Source organism: Suncus etruscus, chromosome 14 (genome assembly GCF_024139225.1).
Source record: "Suncus etruscus isolate mSunEtr1 chromosome 14, mSunEtr1.pri.cur, whole genome shotgun sequence".
Taxonomy (NCBI): domain Eukaryota; kingdom Metazoa; phylum Chordata; class Mammalia; order Eulipotyphla; family Soricidae; genus Suncus; species Suncus etruscus.
Window position 1 is genome coordinate 23,746,281 of NC_064861.1, and position 22,428 is coordinate 23,768,708.

At 48.7% G+C, this 22,428-nt stretch overlaps 1 protein-coding gene across 16 annotated transcripts in view; it reads right to left on the minus strand.

Annotated features, from left to right (window-relative positions):
• Positions 1-1,147: 1,147 nt before the first annotated feature.
• LOC126027838 (protocadherin gamma-C5) overlaps positions 1,148-22,428 on the minus strand; it is a 200,918-nt gene continuing 179,637 nt past the window's right edge. For 14 of the 16 annotated variants that reach the window (XM_049786861.1, XM_049786863.1, XM_049786865.1 and 11 more), the window contains 3 exons: positions 15,436-15,494; positions 5,831-5,919; positions 1,148-1,784 (listed from right to left, as the gene is read on the minus strand). In XM_049786861.1, coding sequence (XP_049642818.1) covers positions 1,558-1,784; positions 5,831-5,919; positions 15,436-15,494 — 375 coding nt within the window. In that variant the 3' untranslated portion in view covers positions 1,148-1,557. Of the gene's footprint in view, positions 1,785-5,830; positions 5,920-15,435; positions 15,495-18,077; positions 20,739-22,428 lie in introns of those variants that run through there. The other 2 variants (XM_049786858.1, XM_049786874.1) reach the window with 2 other exon arrangements.

A 22,428-nucleotide genomic window follows, 5' to 3' on the forward strand; every position in this document is an offset into this window, starting at 1 on the left:
AAAGCACACCGCACTACACTATTGGCTATTCTACACCAGCCGAAAGAAGGGGCTCTATGCTACTGGGAGGAGGGCCGGGGTTCTCTCGCGGTCCCGCTGCAGGAACGGGACCCCGAGACAGAAGGGGTGGGCAGCGGAAAGGTCTATGCACAAGGAGGCACTGGGGGACTTGAACCAGGCTCTGGCCACGAGGGGGCGGACTAGGGGCCTGGGCAGTGACCTTCAGAGAGATAAATGGCACCTGGCGAGGAGGTGAAGGACCCAGGCTGCAAAGTGCGGGGATCCCGCGTGCGGAGAAGCCCTGACGCTGGGCTGAGACTTCCTCTCCACTTGGCTGATGGCTGTCGCCTGCCTTGCCACCCAAACCCATCCGGGGCCCAAGAATGGCAAAACCGGCCCTCACTACATGCAGGGCCACACTGATCCTTCAATAGCAGCACCTCTGGAGTACCCAGTACCCACAGAGGACCCTTTGACCTCTGGGCGGGGGGGGGGGGAACCCTGGTCCCCAGCCTGCACAGGGCTACTTTGGACTGTAATGTCAGTTGGAATTCACCGGTGCTGGTAGTTCTGCCCAAGCACAGATGACTGAGGGTCTAGCCTGGTACTTAGTTGATGGCTGGAATTTGGGGATCTGGCCAGGACCCTGGGGCATATAGAGCTTCCTGTCCTGCAAGACCCTGTCTAACTGATGGGTCAAATTCTGTCCAACCCCCCCCCCCTCCTCCATCCACATCCACACCCTTCCCTTCTCTACCTTACCACCGCATACTTACTGGCTTGGAACATGCAATGGAGTCTCTTGTATGGGGAGTGGGAAGTCACAGCATGCAGTGGGAACATCAAACAGTGACAAAAGGAAAACAAAAGACTGGTCCCCAGGGCTTCAGGAAGGGGAATGAATAGTAGCAAAATGCCCTCCCTAAAAATCCAGCAAGCTTCAGTACCACAGATCTGGTGGCCATGTCTCCCAAATCCTGAGCTTGGTCTCAGGCTGGGGAAGGAGTTCAAGGGACTGGCATTAACCCATGCTTTGTGGGGAGTATGAACATAGAAGGGGAAGCCACGATTATGGTGTCCTTTCAACTCCTCAGAACGCTGAGCCTATTTTAGGTCACCTGGTACCTCAACTACCCAACTACTCAACACCCCAACTACCTTATTGGGGGAGAAAGAGGAGCTGCTGGAGGTTGGGTGGGAGAGCAGGTGGGGAGAGTGGTGGATGGTCCTGACTGAATTTAGAAAACAGAGGCGTTCAGTTCTAACTAAAGGAAGTGTGATAAATGGTTCCTGGTGTCTACACTAACCCTACTACCCCCATGCGCACGGGGTGGATTGGATGGGGGTTCCCAGCAGAACTCCCTTTGCATATTCAATCCCCTGGGGGCAGAGAGGGGGGTGTTGACTGGGCACTTGTTTGTTTCCCAAGAGAAGAATAGCTGTGGCCCCAACCAATATCCTGGGGCCAGCCCTGGAAATCCCAAGGCCTGGGTGTGGGCAGGGAGAGGCTGGGCTGGCTGGGGACAGAGCTGCCCAGGCCTGGGCCTGGCCTCCATGTTACTTCTTTTCCTTCTTTCCCGACTTTTTCTTGTTGCCGTTGCCGCCTGCTGGGGCTTTGGCATCCCGCTTGCCAGCAGCACTGGTCAGAGTGGCATTGCTGCCTGGGATGTAGACGTTCTGGCGGTAGTCAGGCACGTGCTGCAGGGTGAACTGGGGCCCATAGCGGGCGCTCAGGCCCATGGTGCCAGCGCCGCCTCCCAGGGTAGAGCTTCCATCAGCAGCTTCTGCAAAGACAAAGAAAGGGCAGGGACTGAACTCTGGGTCTCCAACAGTCACTCAGCTAATAACCAAAGTCCCGGGTTTGCCTAGTGTTGGGAATTCCCTCCCTATCCCGAATGTCCCCTCAGTTTTCCCTTCTGCAAAATGGGAACAGTGATGTATCCACCTCTTCTGGTTTTGTGAAGGTAAAGGGAGATCGCTTATATAATGAATCCAGATTAGTGCCTGGTACAACTAAGCGACAGAGAAGTGCCTGTCAGGCTGTAGGAGGGTCGGCTGGGCTAGAGGCTTCAAAGTCCAAAACCTAAGTAGGTGTATCACAAATGTCAGCAGGGCTGTAACCTTGTGCTGTCACCGGTGAGTGTATCCACCTCCTCCCTGGCCTGGGGCTATGCAAGGAAGGGAGGGTGGGACCCGGACTCAGTCCCTGCTGGAGGCCTCAGATGGGGACTGCCCAGTCCTGCCCACTCTCTATCCAGGACTGCCCAGCCCTGCCCACTGTCTTCTCCCCTGGCCAGCCCAGATGACTAAGGCGGAGAGGTTGAGTAATGCCGGAACACCGACCAGGCACTGGGGAAGCAGACAGGAAATATTTTCAAAGAAGGACACAAGGGGGGGGGGGGAGTAAGGAGGGAAGGAGGGATGAGCCTGCATCTTCCCGCCTCCTCAGGTTTCAGGCTTCCATTTCAAGCTCCAAATCTCCGGATCCTGGGGCCTTCAGGGGGCGGAGAACAGTCTTGGGCAGGAAGGAACAGTCCAAGCTTGCCTCCTAGGCGGCTCCCTTCCTCCAGCCCCCTTCTCCCCTCCCCTTATTAACTCCAGGAGGGAGCCACGTGCTGGACAATCCCCTGACCCCTAGTCTGGGAATAGATGTGCTGGGGCAGGGGCCAGATCTGGCTGCAAAGAGTTAGGACCCCAGAGTGATTTAGGGCTGTAGAGGAGACCTCAAAGACACCAGCAAGTCCTACACACACACACACACACACACTCACGCACACACATACATACACATACATGTACATATATGCACACATGTGTATACACACATGGACACAGCGCACACCTGCACACAATTCATATGTATGAACACATGTGCACACAAAAGAAAGGTGGCCTTGGTCCAAATTGGGGAGCAGGGAGGCAGAACTAGAAAGCCAGAAGAGTCAGGCTGTATAAGGTGAAGCCTGAGGCACCCACAGCTGTGGTACCCTCAACAACAAGGGGTCCGAACCTCCAGAAGGGCAGTGGACTGGCCCAGGTGGGCCCATGAGGAGGCCACCAGATACTGCTCAGGCCTCCCTCCCCTACACAGCAGGGTGCAGAGGCAGTGTGGGCTCACTGGTCTCTGACCCCCAACTGGACCCAACCAGGGAAATCCCTTCAGCCAAGAAAAACAACCAGGTTCTGAAAAGCAGCAGCCTTGGACACCCCTCCAGTGCCAACTAGCCCAGGGAAACTAGCTGGGTAGTTAGCTTCAGTCCACACACCCCACACCTGACCCAGGACTGAGGTGGCTACGCTGGCCTGGAGCATCCTCAGGGTCAGGCAAGGCCAGAGCTTGCTGAAGTGCAAACCGCAGCCTCTTGGAAAGCAAGCACACCTACGGACTATTTGTTTAAGAGCCTCAAGTAAGTGTGCTTGGCTTCCTCAGCCCTGCCCCACAGGCCAGACTCCAGCAACCTCAGCAGCTCCAAGGCCAGGAATGGGATGTGAAAGTGAGAGCAGGATCTGACCTGCCACCTCCATTCTAGGGGAGAGGCGAGGGGAGGGCATTCCCCAAGGCCAGGCTTAGCCTGGGGTCAGGCCCTGTGTGGGCCGCCAGCAGGCCCAAGAGGGTCATTTTGGAGGAGTTGAAACCATAAATCTTATTCAATTTGTTTTGAAAATATGAATGTAGCCTAAAAAGCCTGCTTCCTGGCCAGAGGCCTCAAGACCACAAGGCTAAATATACCTGCTGGTCTGTTTATGTCCTTCCAGAGCAGTCTTGGCATCTCCCCAGAGGCCTTTCTCTGTCATAGTCAGCATCTGGCCCCTAGAATTATAGCCCCACAGCCCAGGCCAATTCGATTCCAGAAGGCTGGCCAGCCCTTCTCTCCTCTGCCCTTTCGCCAACCACAGAAACATCTTCACTTCACAGACACATCTGCAGCAGGACCAGATTTAGCCAATAAAAACATAGAACACTTAGCTACATTTGAACATCAGGGAAACAAGCCTTCATATTAAAAAAATTATTTATATATATGTATACACACACACACACATACACAAAGAGAGGCCAGAGTGGTGACGCTAGAGGTAAGGCATCTCTGCCTTGCAAGTGCTAGCCTAGGATGGACCTTGGTTCAATCCCCCGGCATCCTATATGGTCCCCCAAGCCAGGAGCGATTTCTGAGCGCATAATAGCCAGAAGTAACCCCTGAGTGTCAACGGTGTGGCCCCAAAACAAAACAAAACTAATATATATAAAGAAAGATAGATATAAAATATATGTATAAATATAATAAATATATAATATAAAAGATAGGTGTAGTATGGAATGTCCCAATACTCTTGTTTGTATTTTAATCTTAAAATATTAAATGTGGCAAAGATATAGTACAGTGGATAACAATCTTGCGTGGTAGTCAAAGAAGATTGAGTCTTCAGTATCTCATATGCTCCCCAAACACCTCCAGGAGTGAATGATCCCTGAGCACAGAGCCAAAAATAAGCCCTGAGCATTTCTGGATGTAGCCCCAAAACCAAAAAAAAAAAAAAAAATATATATATATATATATATATGATATATATGTTGTGGTTTATCTAATAATAAAATCTAACTGGGGAACTTTAGCTTATGAATAAATCCAGATTTAACCTGGCAGTCCTAATTTGGGAGAATAATGCAAGGCAGTAAGAGGAGTTTAGCAGCTAGAGAAACTAAGGCTAGGAATTGGGCCCTCTGAAGGAGAGACTTCGCAGCTTTCCCCTCTGTCAAATGGAAGCAACCAGACAGGCGTGCAGGGCTGGCAAGGAGACCAAGGGACTAAAGGAAGGATGTGAGGCGCATAAAGTCTAAGTCTGTCTGGGAAAAACCAGTCATGATTAGAGTGATAACTGTTGTGATGTTACCTGGTACTCCACCCTCGGGTCTCCCAGCCCCCTGGATATGCTTGGCCCTGACCAAGCTTCTGATGTCAGTTTAGCCTCCTCAGAAGGGAGTTCTAATGAACAGGCTTTCATCTAATTCTGCCTGTTAGTCACTCTGATGGCTCAATAAAGACAAGGAATCCATTTTAGCTGCTATGTATCATGCCTGGGCTCTCTGCCAGTCCCCAGGCCTCTGTTCTCCCTCACTATTCCCATCCCACCCCCGGAAATCCGCTCTGCACCCATTCCACAGCTAGTGAAACCACATCCCAGAGAGCCTCACAGCTAAATGGGAGAGAGGAGGAGTGGCGGAGACTGGTTTGGAATCTACTGGCCTTCCTCCAAAGCCTGTGCTTCCCCATCAGACCCTGTGACTCTGGAGTGACAACCATCCTCAGCATCCAGCCTGTGAGGAAGCAGACAGACCCCTCCGGGGAGAGGCAGAGCCTGAGCAGAGAAGAGTTCCAGCGACCCTAAGGTCCCTGTGGACTGAGGCTAAGTGGGCCAGGCCTGCTATTTCCTGCTTTACAAAATTTTTTCACTATGACCCCAGCCACCCCGAGGTCTCTGTTCCCATCTAATAGGCTACGGAAACTAGAATTTAGAGGGAATTAGCAGAGACTAGTAATGTGTGAGGCCCCGAGTTCTATCTCTGGCACCATGCACACCCTCACCCACAAGGCACAAAAAATGACAAGGTGACAGTGTGAGGGTCGGAGCTGATCCCTGCCAGGGTGACCCTCTTCACATCTCCAGGGACCCATTCTCATTCATGTGTCGCCAATTCCCAGCATCCAGACCCTTCATTCCTCTACTGCTTCATGTCCTAGAGTCATCGGGCTTCTCAGGGTAGTTGGAAGATGCAGAGAAGCCAGGCAAGCTTGTGGCCACACACAACACACCCACAGGAACAACTCACCACTGGCGGAAGCCAAGATCATGGCCTGTAGCATCTCTGTGTCAAACTGGTTGTTGGGCCAAGTGCCAGTCTCGTCACCATTTTGGGAGCTGGAGAAGAAGGGAGATGGTGAACATGGTCCCTAGGTCAGCCCAGATCATGCCCCCATCTTTTCTCAGGACCTCTACATCTAGTATTCATTCCGCACCCCACCCCCAAGACCTACTTTCTCCCAGCCAGCTGACACAATCGTTTAGTAGGAGTTAGAATTCCAGTGTGAGTCCCCCTACACCAGCTCTCTGCTGTCTCAGACCCAGCTGCACTCGTGAAATGGACAGGATGGTATGACAGTCACCCTGGTGAGAATGGACCATCTCCTTAGGACAAGGCAAGTGGAAAGGAGAGGTTGTATCAAAGGATGTATCAAAGCCAGATACAGGGGTAAGAATGCAAAGAGAACAGAGAGATAGAGAGATGTGGGGGCCCCAAGAGCCCAGAGAAAGAGTGCAGGGAAAGAGAAAGAAGAGAAGAGAAAGAGAAGAGAGAGAGAGAGAGAGATCTCTAATGCTCAAGTGCCGCTGCTTTAATGCCTTACTCAGGATTGAACCTACAGCACAGAAGAAGCCCTGCCCCCAGACATTTTTATTTTTTGAGGGGCATACCCAGAAGTGCTCAGGGGTTCCTCCTGACTCTGAACTCAGTAATTACTCCTGGTAGTGTTCAGGGGATCATATGGGATGCTGGGGATCAAACCAGGTTCAGCTGCATGCAAGGCAAATGCCCTTCCTGCTGTACTATCACTCTGATCCCCCCACAAATATCTATCATCAATCTTTTCTGAGGCAAGTCTCTCTTCCCTCGTGCTCTCATCCTCAGCCTCATTTAATGTTATTTTGTTTTGTTTTGTGGTGCCAGGGATCACACCCAGGGCCTCACACATGCAACACCGGTGCTCAACCACTGAGCCCCAGCCTGGCCCCTCAAGCTCTTTCCTGATGCAAATCCCAGGCAGATCTTGTTTCAAAAGCTGGTTCTTAACCTTTGCTTTGGCCACAGGAGTGCAGAGTCTTTGGGATCTTGCTCAGCCAGGCTGGGTCAGGTGCTTCTGTGGCACTCACATCCCCTGTGGCTGCCCGTGATGACTCTAGGCCCTTGGGTGACAGACAGCTCTGGTCCCTACCTGCTCCACCGCCAGACCCAGTGCTGTCCGGCCAGACTGTATCTGCAGCAACTAAGGCCTCTCAACTCTAATGATTATCTGACTATAGATACTGGTCTCTGTGCTGGGGAACGAGTTGTGACTGAAACAGGCAAGTCTGCCCTCATCAGGCTCACAGTTCATACTGATAGGTGGGTATTAAATCAGTACAGTCATATCATGGCAGTTGGGAAAAGGGCCATGAAAGCAAAGAACAGGAGGTATGGGGAACCTGTGTAGTTGGACATGGATTCCTCAGTTTAGGCCTTGCTGGGGAAGAGAGAATTTGCTGGCTGAAGCAACAAGGCTGAAGCAATTTACCTGGCTGAAGCAACAAGCTAGGTGATTTTCATGCAAATACCAGTGAAATGAGAATAGAAAGGAGAGCAAATGGCCACCCTGTACCCACCCATATAAAGGAGTTCCAAGCAAGGATCATCCTTGACTATGAAAATACTGCATGTGGGCGAAAGATCTCTGCGGTCTCAAATGCCACCCACAGTCACAAATTAATCACAAACACTTGAAACTATCTTTATAACCAGATCCAGGGATGCCACTTGAACCAAGTGAACACACTGAATGTCACTGTTGCTGGAACAAACTGAAACTGACAGGAAACAGTTCTGGGGCACGGAGTCATCCTGTCAGCCTGCTCTGTGCTTTCCCTCTTCTTCTCTCTCTTCCCCTCTCTTCTCAGAGGTGGAGATTTTGGGGATCAAGCTCAGTGCCTCATACATGTGAGGACATACTCCACAATAATGAACTATATTCCCACTGCCCTGCAGTATTTTCTGTGGGGGTCAGGGTGTGGTGGGGCCTCCCAAATGGTGATTGGGGGGCAGGGACCACTTTCAGTGATTCTTGACCAAGGAGCTAATGGTTCATTGTACGGCCTGCAGCTGATACAACTCAGACCCTGAAATGCTGGCGATTGTCATGGCCAATCTGGCAGTGATCAGAGGCCCAGAAGGTCACCTGGGTGGGCATGGTACTGGATATTAAACCCAAGTTGGCACAAGCTTTGGCTTCATGCTTTCACCACTGTGCTGTCTCTCAGCCCTCGAAGTGCTCTAATCGTGACTATTGCATGGGACAAAGAGCAACAAGTGGAGACTGTGGACATTGGCCCCGACTCTCTAACCGGAAATCAAAGCAAGCATCCTCAAGTGTATGTCATTCAGGCTTCCATGGCATGAAACCTGGTTTTAAAGAAAAAAGATTCATAGGGAGGTATCAGAGATATAGCTCAGGTGACAGGAAAGCTCATGGGATCTAAGTATTTAAAGATCACACTATCATGGAGTAGAACTGGGGGTTCCTCTGAAAGAAAGGAGACGGGGGTTTCTGCCATTTGGTCTCCCTATAAACCCACGAGTCCTTACTTTACAGCCAGAGCTCTCTATGGCCTTCTAGAGAAGGAGTCGACCACAGCAGGTGGACTTGGTCTAAGTGAGAGGCTTGTTGGGGACAGAGTGAGGAGCAGGGGAGGTGAGGGAAAGCTGATGACTGAATCGGTCTCCAACCACAGGCTAGGAGGGTGCCTTGGAGGTGGGCATGTGCTGAGGGAATCTTAAGAGAGTGGAAAGGCGGGCCTACAACTATGACAGGCTGGTTTAGTAAGAAGGACTATGGGAAATGTAAGCTAGAAGCCAAGCACAATCATACGACCAGTTCTTTGAAGAATGAGCTGAAGAGGAGAGACATTTTTGTTTGTTTGGTTTTGTTTTGGGGTTACACCCAGCACACTCAGTACTTACTCCTGGCTCTGCACTCAGGAGTTACTCTTGGCAGTGCTTGGGGGACCATATGGGATGCTGAGGATTGAACCTGGACTGTTTTATTCGCTGTGCTAACTGAGATGTGTTCCAGACCTAGAGGGGAGATTTCTTTTTGAATCATTTTGAGGTCTTCATCTTTGGGCTCTGTGTTAATTACTACATGCATGTGTGTACAAATGTGCACACACATACAATCTATTTTAGCCCCAAACTACCAGCAGCCAAGTGTTATGATTATCTCTACTTCTTAGCAGATAAAACCGGAATTTAGAGCCGAAGAGAGAAGTTTACAAAGTCACACGCCTGAAATAAGTCTAACATGAGTCCAAACTTTACAATCTTACACATGACAACGTTATGGGCTTCAGCAAGGAAGTCCTGGAGCCCAATAGCAGCACAGTAGGGAAAAATGGGTTCCATCCATGTGAGCCCTGTCTGGACTCTCACTAAAAACTTGACAAACTCTAGCCTGAGACAAACTCTAGGATGTAAGAGAGGAGAGATATGGTTCTTGTATTCTGGTGATGATGTATGTGAGGGAACATTTATTCTTGAGGCTGAGCAAGGTAAAAACTCCCTGCATCAGAGAACTTGGGAAATCAACCCCTGATAACAGCCTCAATTTGTGTTAAAATGTAAATGCAAGTTGGGCCTGAAGAGATAGCAAAGTGGGTAGGGTGTTTTTGTCTTGCACGTGGGCTGACCCCAGCATACTATATGGTCCCCAGAGCCTGCCAAGAATGATTTATGAGTGCAGAGCCAGGACTAACCTTTGAGCACCACCAGGTTTGGCCCCCAAACAAACAAACAACAACAAAACGTAAATGCAAATGTATTTTTTTAAAACTTTATTGATTGACTGGTTTCAGGTTCACACCCAGCAGCACTCAGAGTTATTCCTGGCTCTGCACTCAGAAATCACCACTGGCAGGCTGGGGGACCGTATTGGCAATCAAACTAGGTCCCTCCCAGGTCGGCCACATGCAAGGCAAATGCCCTACCACTGCGCTATCTCTCTGGCCCACAAGTGTAATTTAAAAATGCAATTAGAACATATTAAGACCAGGGAGATTGCTCAAGGTTCTAGAACCCATGCTTCACATGCAGGAGGTTCGATTTTATTTAATCCCTGTCACCATATGGTCCCCAAGAACCACCAGGAGGACCCATGAGCACCACCAGTTGTGGAGCCAAACCATGTCTGCATCTAAATATGTATACATGTAAGGGCTAGAGTGATAGCACAGTGGGTAGGGCATTTGCCTTGCACACAGCCTGGGTTCAATCTCCTCCATCCCCGAGCCTGCCAGGAGTGATTTCTGAGCATAGAGCCAGGAGTAGTCCCTGGGCACTGGCAGGTGTGGCCCCAAAACAATATATACACACATACAAATGTCTAAATGAGGGGTTATTAATATAAAAATAAAATGACTTGTTAACATTTACTGAGTTGGGGGAATCCTAATGATATATTGTAACAAGAAAGAAAACAGGCTTCAAAAACTGATAAACAGGACTGGAGAGACAGTATAGCAAGTACAGCACTTGTTTTGCATGTGGCCAACCTCTGTTCAATCCTAGCACTCTATCTGGTTCCCTGATCCCTGCCAGGAGTGACACCTGAGTGAAGAGCTAGGAGTAAGCCCTGACCACCACCAGGTGTGGCTCCCTAAAGCCAAAAAAAAAATTGATGGTAATAATATGACTGGGTGTGCCCCACAAAAAACAAACTTAATAAGTTATTCACACACGTCTTCACAAAATACCAAAACTTCACAGCCAACTGTTACTTCTTACTACACTTAAACTTTTTTAATTAAAAAATATTGGGGGGTCCGGAGAGATGGTACAGCGGTGTTTGCCTTGCAAGCAGCCGATCCAGGACCTAAGGTGGTTGGTTCGAATCCCGGTGTCCCATATGGTCCCCCATGCTTGCCAGGAGCTATTTCTGATCAGACAGCCAGGAGTAACCCCTGAGCAATGCTGGGTGTGGCCCAAAATCCAAAAACAAAAACAAAAACAAAACAAAAACAAAACAAAAAAAATATTGGGAAGATGTTTTAGGCCACACCTGGTGATACTTGGATGTGTGGTACCAATGATTCAAACTGGGGTCAGTGGGATACAAGACAAGGTCTTAACTCCTATACTATCTTTCCTGTTCCTGGTCTTTAAATTTTTAAACAGTAACATCCTACCTGCTGTACTATTACTCTGGCCCTGAATCTTTTTTTTTTTTTTTTAATAAAGAAGAGGCAGAGCCTAATGAAATAATACAGTGGGTAGATCATTTGTCTTACCCAGGTTCAATCCTTGACACCACATATGGACCTTCAAGCCTCAGGAGTGATCTCTGAGCACAGAGCCAGAATGAACCCCGAGTACAGCTGGTGTGGAGGAGAAAGAAGAGAAGGAGGGGAAGGAGAAGAAAATATGAGAAGAGGAGGAGGAGGAGGGATAAAAAGGAAGAGGAGAAAGAAAGAAGGAAAGAAAGAAGAAAAGGAAGAGAAAAAAGGAAGAAGAGGAGGAAGAGAAAGAAGAGGAAGAAAAAGAGGAAGTGGAAGAAGAACAAGAAAAAAAGAACAACAAAAAGAAAAGAAGAGCAATAGGGGAGCATGAGTTCAAAGGGCTGAACTCATGCTGTAGATCCAAGAAACTTGGCTTTCATCCCTGACACCCCATGGTCTATGGAGCAATGTGCAGGTAATAGGCACTGATAGGTGTGGCCCAAACCACCCTCAAATAATAATAATAAGTTAAAAAATAGTCCATGAAAGTCATTAGACTGCACAAAGAGAGTAACATATGTTAATCACTAATGAATAATTAGCAAGAAAATTTGTAGGGGGAACTGAAAGAATTTAAGATATTTGAGAGTCAGCCAATAGTTATTTATTAAAATCCTTCAATGTTTACATGTTTAAATATAATCTATAAAGATAATGAGAACCCAGATGAAATAGTAATGCAGTTTGAGACTTATTTCAAAATAAATGAAGTGAAGGGAAGAGTGGAGAGGAGCACTGTTAGAGGGATTACAGAGGTTTATTGTCATTATCTTTTGTGTAGATCTGAAAAATTCTCATATTGAAAAAAATGTTAATGGTTGTTTCCCTGGGTTGTGAAAATATGGTGCTACCTTTCAAAACTCTTTTTCTCTAAGACTCGTGATTTTATAATAAGCATCTATCTAGTAATTCATAAACATGTGGAAATGTTTCTGTTTGCTGAATGAAGACCCAAAGGAGGGAGCACAGAAATGGTGCCTACCAGAGGGACAGAGGGGACAAAAACTGGGCAAGAGCCATGTGGGGCCATCCAGGGAGAACTGTAGGAAGCAGGGGGAAAACAGTTGAAAGGAGGAAATTGGCTGGTCTAGGTCCAGAGCCTGACACTACAATGGTTGAAATCAGAAGCCAAAAGGATGTTTAAGATGGGACAATGACAGGAGGAGGACCTGGCAGGCAGAGACTTTCTACACCAACTTCTAAAAAATAGAATATAGAACTGCCCTGAGCTTGAACCAAGTTTACTGAGAACTTAACATTTGGCCTGCTCTGAATCTGGGGTGCCAGAGAAAGTGGAGCAGAGAAACTGTAGAGGGCTGGAGCCAGAGTGAAAAAAACAAACAAAAAAACAAACCACCTCTCTTTATTCTTTCACTGCAGTAAACACACCCAATGACAGCAGAGAAAAAAAAAACACAAAAAAACCTCTGTCATTAGGCTAATCAGCGAGGTCTCACCTCTTCCCTCAGCCTGGAGTACTTTTTCTTTCAGAAGTTAACTCCTCTTCAGCCTCAGTACTCAGTGCAACCTCAATTCCTCCTGAATGTCCCTTCGCTCCCTGACCAGATCAAATCTCTCTTCAATGTCTGACCACCAGGCACTCCTCTAACAGCACTTAGAAAGCTGAAATATTATATTTATATTTTTGCAGTTACTTGGTTAATATCTGTCTCCTTCAGAGCACTATAAACTCTTTGAGTGAAGGAATAAGGACTATTATTTTATAATTTGTGGGACTGGGTTTTTAGTGGATTTGAGGGCATATGAGGCAATTATCAGCTAACATGCTGTTAGTTGAATGCAAGGGTCCAAGAAATAATGATGCTTTGCATGGGATTCCATGGGCCACCCTGCTGGTGTTTGGGCACCTCCAGGACTGCATCGGGCTGTGCTTGGAAGACCATATGGCAGCTGGGACCTGATTCCTTGTTCTGCCTTTTCAGTCCCTAACTGTAAGTGTAAGAAATAGACAAAGGAGGGTGCTGGAGCAATAGCACAGCAGTAGGGTGTTTGCCTACTGTCAGCAGGCGGCTGACTCAGGATAGACCCTGGTTTGATTCCCAGCATCCCATACGGTCCCCTGAGCCTGCCAGGAACAATTTCTGAGAGCAGAGCCAGGAGTAACACCTGAGCACCGCCAGGTGTGACGGTCCCCAGCACCATCAGGAAGGCTTACACTGAGAACATTACCAGCCTACTGTAGGTGCCACTGTTTAAAAGAATAAAGGTGTTACTACTATTTGCTGAAGGAATAATGAAGCAGATGCAGATGCTGAACTGAGGCCCCTCACGCTTGGTGCGGCTTCCGAGTTCAGCAGTGGATCCTGCCTCAGAGTCTGGAATGGAGAGTGTGGGGATGGGGAAGGCAGCCAGTGCTTCTCAGTACCTTGGCTCTTCCTCCTAGAAGCCTTCCCTGTCTCACCCCACCTCCCAGGTACACTCACATTATCCTCAACTTCTCAGAACTTGTTATGGTTTGTAACTAGACATGATTTGAGTGTGTTTGCTATCAATATTCTGCCTCCCCTCTCAGGAGCTCAAGGATTGTTACTGTTTGTTGTTCACTCTTATAGGCCAGTATCTGGCACTTGACATTCAACCTAGATCAAATAAGTAGATGCTCAGTAAATATTTTCTGAATATTTCTTTTATTTATTGATTGATTGATTGATTTTTTTGGGGGGGGGGGGTCACATCTATGCTCAGAAATCACTCCTGGCAGGCTCAGGCCGGGATTCGAACTACCGTCCTTCTGCATGAAAGGCAAACGCCCTACCTCCATGCTATCTCTCTGGTCCCTATTTTCTGAATATTTCTGAAATATTTTCTGTGGCTTTGAACTTAGCATCTGTAGTACCTGGGGATAATGTGTCAACCACTGACCAACCAAGGGGCCAGGTGAAGGTGGCCCAAGCTCTGCTCTTCCTTTTGCCTGTGGATTCCTCTAGTCTTTCAGGCTTCTATCAGGAAGGTCTGGCCTCAAGCCCACTAATTTCCTCTCATCTTTCTCTGGAAGGTCAAATAAAGATGCCCTTGGCCCCTCCCCTGGGGGTTCCTGTTTTAGCAGGATTTCAAAATGGATTGAAACGAACAGCTGGGGCAGCCTGGAAGGGCTGGTGGGGGAAGGGGAGTAAGATCAAAGACTATGTATGAGGTGGGGGGGGGCACTTGTACGAATAGCGCCACATCTGTGTTGCTGGCTTGCCCCCAAGTACAAAGAAATGAGAGATGTAGACAGGGACACAATAAAAATGTTAATTTAAAATATTAGAGTAAAAAAAAAAGTAACTGAGAAAGACTGAGGGAGGCAGAACAGACTTAGAGTGATACCTGAAAGGAAAAAGGACAGGAACAGAGATAGGAAAGAGATAATGTGGCTGAAAACACGAGGAAGTTAGAATCAGGGAGAGACAGAAATAAAGAAATGGGAAAGGAATACAGGTCAGAAATGAGGTCAAGGACAGAGACAGAAAGAAAGGAGCAACAGACTGAGAGGAAAAATCACATTTATTCATTGATTCCACATTTATTGAGCACCTACACCCTGGCAGACGCTTGAGGCACAGGTCAATGCTGGCAGATACAAACCCTGGTGATGGAGATGCAGCAGCAAAGATTGAAACTGAGATTCTGAATAAAAGAGGCAGAGAGTGAGGCAGAGATTGCAGGCTGTGATAGGGCCCTGGCCAGAACAGAGATTAGAGAACCAGATAGCCAGGGCATGACAAAGGGGGACCAGCAAGTAGTCTGAGGAGGGGCAAGGTTGGGAAAGCTGCCCTCAGCTCCCCAGAAAGCATGCCTGCTCTTTGCTTGGTCCCACCTCCAGCAAAGTCACCCCAGTCCTCCCACTCCCCCACCCCCGTCCCTTAGCCTCTGCTCCTCCCTGCTGATAGTTCTCGCCTCCCATCCCAGACCAGCCCAAGCCAGAGCAAGGGAGAAAGAGATTCCAGACCTCTTTGCCCAGATGACGGTGAGTGTGGTGCTGAGATGATGAAACATAAAACAACCATCATCAACAACAGTTGAGTGTAAATCACAGTACCTCAATGAAAAAAAAAACACCACAAACAAACAAAAGCTTCCTCTCCACTCAGAGGCATCTTTTATGAGCACCCTTTAGTCCCATAGAGTCCCCAGGAGCTAGGCAGAGAGGGGATGTGTTGAATTGGCTATTCAAAAACAACCAGAGGAAGCACCTCTTTTGTATGGGGTCTGTGTATCAGAGCCCAATCTACAGCATCATCCCTGAAATTCGAGGGGAAAGTCATTGGTAGCACATTCACGCCCTCCCCCCAACTCCTCCCACGTCATCACTGAGAAAATGCTGCAGAGAAGGTGGGCGAGAGAAGTGTCACCTACCTGCTGGTGCCTGGTCTCTGCCCTTGCGAGAAACGCCAGTCAGTGTTGGGCGGGGCTTGCTGAGGAGAAAAACAAAGGGGAGATATCAGAATGGCACTTGAGCCCCTGGGGACAGGCAGGGAGGATAGGAGGGTAAGGGACATAGAGACGAAAAATGGGGTAAAATGATGAGGGGTGGGGGTAACCCAAAAGACAAAATAGACTTTGAGTCTTGGAGGTCTGAGGTCCAGTAAACAAAGAGATAAAAACACTCTCTGACCACAGTGAGCAAAGCCAAATTTTTTTGCTCCACAAACGGCCCTCCCCCACTCCTTCCTAGTGCTAAGATTCAAGAGCTAAAGCTGTTTCTGGGGAAACTGGGAAGAAGGGTGCAGAGAAGACCCCCACCCCCCCAAAAAAAAAACTGCAGAGGATGTTTTTAGATGAGAATTCCATCAGCTTTGGAAAGAATTTATTCAGCTTCTCAGCTGGGAACAAAGCTTCCTCTGCAGCAAGATGGCTGCGCTCCTGGTAACCCTTTCCATGCCAATTTCTGCTGCAACACATTCAGAGGAACATTTGGCTTTCAAGGATCCCTTCCCACAGTTAAATACATTATTAAGTTAGGAGTCATGCCAGACTGGGCCTTTGCAGGGCATCCAAGCCCAGGACCTCTCACCCCTAGAACTCTGTGCCAGACAATGGCTGTGACTAAGGAGGAGAGAACAAGGCTACTCTGTTTGGGGTGGACAAAACTGCTGGGATGAAGTCCAGCAGAGATCAAGCTCCAACCAACAGTCTCCAAGCAGAGCCAACTGAGTGTTGGTGGGGGCAAGGGGTCAATCTGTAGCTGTCACCCCAGCCCCATAAAGGTGCAGAACTCAGACCAGCAGGGTAGGGGACTATTTCCTGAGGTCCGGACACACTCTCTCTTGGAACATTCCTGAAGCCTTCTCCATCCGGGTTCCAGGCTGTGCTGGTAATTAATTCTCACAATCCCAGGAGCAGAGAGAGAGATGTGTGAGTGTGTGTGATTACACGGGGGAGAAAAAAGATCCAGGGTTGCCAAATGACTTTTTCTAAGGCTCACTGGCAGTAGTGATGTGAGTAGAGTTCAGAAACTTAGCATCGCTGGAGCCACAGGTGTCACCACAGGCTTTTATGGAAAGGTCTCTGGGATGTCCAGCCCTGGACCACAACTTTCTTAGACACCTACAGATGCATGCTGATGCCAGAACTTTGTCATATTCGAGAGGCTGCACAAAACTCACGACCTACAAAAGCATGGCGGGTCCAAGTTGTTAGGATTGCTCAGGAATGAGGGGTTCAGTGACTTTTCTCCATATGTAAGGCCCTAAAAGAACCCTATCTTTGCCCCATCAGAGAAAATGCAAATCATCTCCAAAGCTCCAGCTTTACCAGGTTCAAGAGTGATTAAAAAGCGCAAGCTCTGTGGTTAGACCTAACTGGGTTACCTCTTTCTCATGTACCCTGTGAACAAATCACTTCACTACTGTGATGCTATCTATACACAAATGTGCTGAGGCAACACATGAGATGCAGATCTCCAAAGAGTGGGGAGCAAGGCTCTCTCAGTGAGCTCTCTGAACAGGGGGCTGCCAAATGACCTAATTGGGCCAAGTGGGGATTGTGTACAGTTTGGATAAACGCTTCCAGGGTTCTGACAACTTGTCATTTTATATCAATAAGTAAAAACTTTCTTGTAGCTGAGGCACCATGGCATTGTGATTTTCCATCAACCAGACTGAGATACTTTTTTCCAGCCCTCAAAGCCCTGATCTCAGATCACTGGGTACATTGAGGTCACAATGAAAATCCATTTCAGAATGTGGACTGGATTGGTATTCCAGAATCTCTCTTCTCAAGTGAGGTAAAGGCAGGCCACGGATGCCACTGAAACCCAGAGACCTGCGGCCCTAGGCTGGGCTCTGCTATCCTTGGAGCCCAGGGCCACGCCACCACTGCCTCCACTGGTGTCCCGGGCCCACAGCTCGAGTCATAGAATTCCCCTGACCCATGCCCCGAAACTAGAGTGCCCAGCACTGCTCCTGCGCTCAGCCCCACTTCTGCCCTATTTAGCCTAAAGAGTTGGGGTGCTACTCCAGAGGCCCTCCCACGCCTCCCAGGCCTCCACCTGGGCTGATTGCCACCATCTGCTGAGCTGTGAGTAACTTCTGAGGGTTGAGGCTGGGACTGAGGGAGACGGAGGGTGCCACCGAGCATCAAGCATTGTATGTGGAGTCTGCAGTGGGCAATGAAAGGTAGGATTCATGGGGGCGTGAGTGCAAGGCTGTGCTCCAAAGGGGGCAGCAGGAGGGTTGAGGAACAGCGAGGCAGAAGCAGGGAGACACCAGAGGGTCCCAGAAGCCCATGTGGGACCTCCTCCTTAGCCCCCATGGAACTCTATAGAGTTTTGCTCATTGGGGTGAGGGGCGGGTCTACTCCCCATATTGGACCTCAGTCTCCATCTCCTTTGCGCCCAGGTCTAGGCCACACCTCTCGTGATGACAGTCCTAATGGCTGGGGGTCCCCTACTCCCACATAAAGCCATCAGAGGTGGCAGAATTCACCTGATCACCTGATCGGAGGAGTTGGAGTGCAGTGGAGCCTAGTTTGCCCTCAGAGCGCATCCCACCCCTCACCTGGCTTGGCTCCCGCAAGGTGTTAGAACGGGACCTGAAGGCATCAGGCTCCAGTGCCACCGTAGCAGGCTGCTGGACGCTGAGTGGCCTGAGAAAAGTGAAGTCACTGCCATCCGAGGCTTGTGAAAAGCACGTCCTGTAGCAATGGCTCTGTGAGTTTGTGGGCCTCAGCGTCACCTCCATGTACTTGAGCGTGCCATCCGAGCTCACTTGCAAGTTGGGACCTGACTGTTTATAGAATTCCCGAGAGGGTGACTCCTGGTGCCCGCAGCATGGGCCCCCACCCCCGTCCCCACTGTCCTGTCCTGCAAGGCACTTAGCTGACAAAAAGGTGAAGGTGACTAAGGATAAGAGACTGACAGTTGCCAGAGCCACAATGAGGTAAAGTGTAAGGTCTGAGCGCTCTGGTGGCTGTGCAAGGAAATCGCTGGATTTGGGCATCTCCTCCAGGTCTTCATCCTCCAGAACCAGCAGCACGGTGGCTGTGGAAGAGAGGGATGGGTCACCGTTATCCTTCACCAAAACTACCACCTGCTGGGTGTCAGCATCCTCCTCCAGTAAGGCTCGTGCTGTTCGTACCTCCCCAGTATGTGCAGACACCAGGAACAGCCCCTGAGCTGTGGACTGGGGCAATAGTGAATAGGAGAGCCATGCATTGTGGCCTGCATCAGCATCCACAGCTGTCACTTTGGTGACCAAAGAGCCAGGAGGAGTTGAGCGACGGAGACGCTGTGGGACTGAGAATTCCTGGCCTGGTCTCGGATGCAGCACTGAGGGGGCATTATCATTCTGGTCCAGGACAAATACTTGTAGAGATGCGTTGGCATGTAGTGGGGGCGAGCCAGAGTCTCGAACCCCCACCATGATCTGCAGCATTTGCAGCAGTTCGTAGTCGAAGGTTCGCTGAGCAAAGACACGCCCATCCTCAGGGTTGACATACACGTAGGAGGAGGCTGGGGCTCCCTGAATCTGATTTCCTACAATGGAATAGATGAGGTGGGCATTATCCCCGATATCTGGATCTGAAGCAGCCACAGTGCAGAGAAGGGAGCCTGGAGGTCGGTTTTCTGGAATATAAGCCGTGTAAAGCTGCTGGCTGAAGTTGGGTGCATTGTCGTTTACATCTGAAATGTTGAGCTTGATGGTGAGATGAGTTTGCAGTGGAGGTGAGCCCCTATCACTGGCCAGAAGCTCAATGGTATAGTGAGATCTGACCTCCCGATCCAAGGGCTGGCTGGTTAGGAGTGAGTAGTGATTCTCAGAAGGTTTGATCTGAAACGGCAGATCTGGAGAGATATTGAGACTTACTTCACCATTTCTTCCCGAGTCTCGGTCACGCACATTGAACAGTCCCACTACCGTGCCCACTGATGTGTTCTCCAGGACGGGGTTCACCAGGGAGGTCAGTAGTACCTCTGGGGCATTGTCATTGACATCCCCCACATCCACTTGAATCACACAGTGGCCTTCCATGGCTGGCTGTCCTTGGTCACGGGCTCTTGCATGAATTTCATAGAAACTTGATTCCTCAAAGTCTATGAGACCCAACACACGGATGGCGCCACTAAGAGAGTCCAAGCCAAAGAGATTGCGCACTGCCTCAGATGTATGATCTCCAAAAGAATAGACTAGTTGGCCATTGGTGCCCTCATCTGCATCAGTAGCATTGAGGCTGAGCAGCAATGTACCTATGGGTGCATTCTCTGGGAGTCCCACACGCAGAACTGAGGACTGGAAGATGGGGGCATTATCATTGATATCCAATACGATGACAGAGATAATAGTGGTGCCTGAGCGGGCTGGGGTACCCCCATCCACAGCAGTAAGTATCAACTGATGTCTTGCCTGCACTTCACGGTCCAGCTGCTGCTCTAACACCAGTTCAGGGAACAGCTTTCCATCTTTTAGGGTTTTCACATATAGAGAGAAATGGTTACCAGGGCTTAAAGTGTAGAAGCTCACAGTATTGGTGCCCACATCTGGATCTTGGGCACTATCCAGTGGAAACCTTGCTCCAACTGCTGCTGATTCTGAGATGCGTATCTCTCGTTCGGGGGTGGCAAAACTAGGAGCGTTGTCATTGAGATCCAGGATCTCGATCTCTACACGTATGAGTTCCAGGGGGTGTTCAGTGACCACCTGCACTGGCAGCACGCAGCTGGTGCTGGCTCCACACAAGCTCTCTCGGTCAATCTTTTGATTCACTGCCAGAGCACCACTCATCAAGCTCAGAGAAAAATAGGGCTCATTCTCAGAGCCCAACCTCAGTCGGCGGCTCAACAGATCTGTCATCTTTAAGCCTAGATCCTCAGCAACATTCCCCACCAGAGTCCCCGGCTCAGACTCTTCCACCACTGAGTAGTGAAGCTGCCCAGAAACCCATCCCCAACAGCACAAGGACAACATGCAGAGCACTTGCCATTTCACAGAGAGTTGTGTGGGTGTCTTGAGCCCCATGCCCCAGAAGTCCCTTCTTGGGCACTGATTCTGTGCTGTCCTGTATCCAAGGCAGACCCAGAGCTTGGGTTGTAGGAGCTGAAATCTCTAATGTCTCCTTCCAGTCTCTTAAAAACTGCTCTGAGATTTGTCTGCCTGCAGCAGTTCTTAGTCACCGAATGGCGGGGGTGTAGAGGAGGAGGGGAATAGAATCTGAGTGGAGCTAGGGAACTGGGGGAGGAGAGGCGGGCAGGAAGAGCAGATCCCCCACCTTGGCATTGAGTCTGATTGGCCAAAAAGTCTGTTTGCTCTCAGTCAATTATAAAGCCTCTTTAGTCGTGTAAACCTTAGGAACAGTCTCTGTAAATATGTGTCGTAGGAGCCTCCTACCTCCCCAAATATTTCAGGGTGCAAATTGATTCAGCCCCCTTGGCAGCAAAGTTTGACAGCTCAGATGGCGCTCAATAGGGAGGACAAAGTGATGCAAAACTCAGTATTCTGTCCCAGCAACTTCCCGCTCAACTTCAGAAACTTGTACTACTTTGCTTGAACAAAATTTTGTCCCCCTGAGGGAGGGAAACCCCAAGTTTTCCTCCCTTTCTTCCCCATCATGCCAAATGGTGCTAATGTGAGAGAAAAGATTTGCTAGGATGCTTCAGAGTCTTGCTCCGACTCTCCATCAGTGCTTTGGGGAGTTTGAATTTCAGATGATAGCTACAGGATTCAGCTCTTCTGAGATCCTAGAGTTGAGCTGTGTAATGAGCATTATAGCTTGTGATAGGGTGAGGATTTCTGACACTCGTTCAAGTCACCAAGAGGGTGACTAGAAGCTAGGTAGTGCCTCTGGATATTATGGTTTTCAGGAGAACTCTACCCAAAGACTCGTAAAGCCAGAAGGCTATCTATAAATGAACTTCTTAACTTTAAAACCATTTATTTCCTTCCTACCTTTCTTCTTTTCATCACATCAGGTAGTGCTGAAAGTTTACTTCCTTGTGGGCACTGGGAACCATTTGGGCTACTGGGGAAGGAATTTAGAGCTACTACATGTAAATGAAGCACCTAGCCTGTAGTAAATAATAAATACTCCATGCTCCAGCCCCTCAAAATGTTTTCTAACATTAAATAATTTCACATTTTGATCCCTCCAAAAAGTATAATATTCCCTTGCTTCTTTTATTATTATTATTATTATTATTATTATTATTATTATTATTATAGCTGGATCAAATCCCAACTATCAATCAAATCCCAAGGTTTGATTGAGAGTCTTAAAGATCTGGACTGAAATGTCTGTCATACTCTCTCGGTTCTCTACTTATTGTGCTCTCTGTTATGTTCTGAGTAGAGAGTTCCCTTCACCAGTAGATTAAAGAGTACTTGATACTGTGGAATAAAGTTCTATGATTCCACTGGGGAAAAGTAGCATTAAAGGCGAGGTGGTGCTAGAGGTAAGGCTAGCCAAGGAAGGACCGTGGTTCGATCCCCCGGCGTCCCATATGGTCCCCCCAAGCCAGGGGCAATTTCTGAGCGCTTAGCCAGGAGTAACCCCTGAGCATCAAACGGGTGTGGTCCAAAAAACCAAAAAAAAAAAAAAAAAGGTAGTTCACAACTGGCCCTCTAATTTCAGAAGAAGAGAGAAAGCAACCACCCATGGTTAGATGACTGAGTAATGCATTCATTAGGGTACTATGGGCTTCTAGATGTCCACATTCAAGCAGCATGCTTCCAAAATACTCTTGAACTTTATTATAGTTCTTATTCTTAGATGAGGGGATAGGTCACCTCAAGTACTAATCTGTAACAATTCCCTGCTTAATCTGCAAAGCATTTTTTCCCCTGCAAAGCATTTTTAAAGAATAACTTCTACCACAGTTACCACTCACAACGATGATATCATTATGAGCTCTTACAG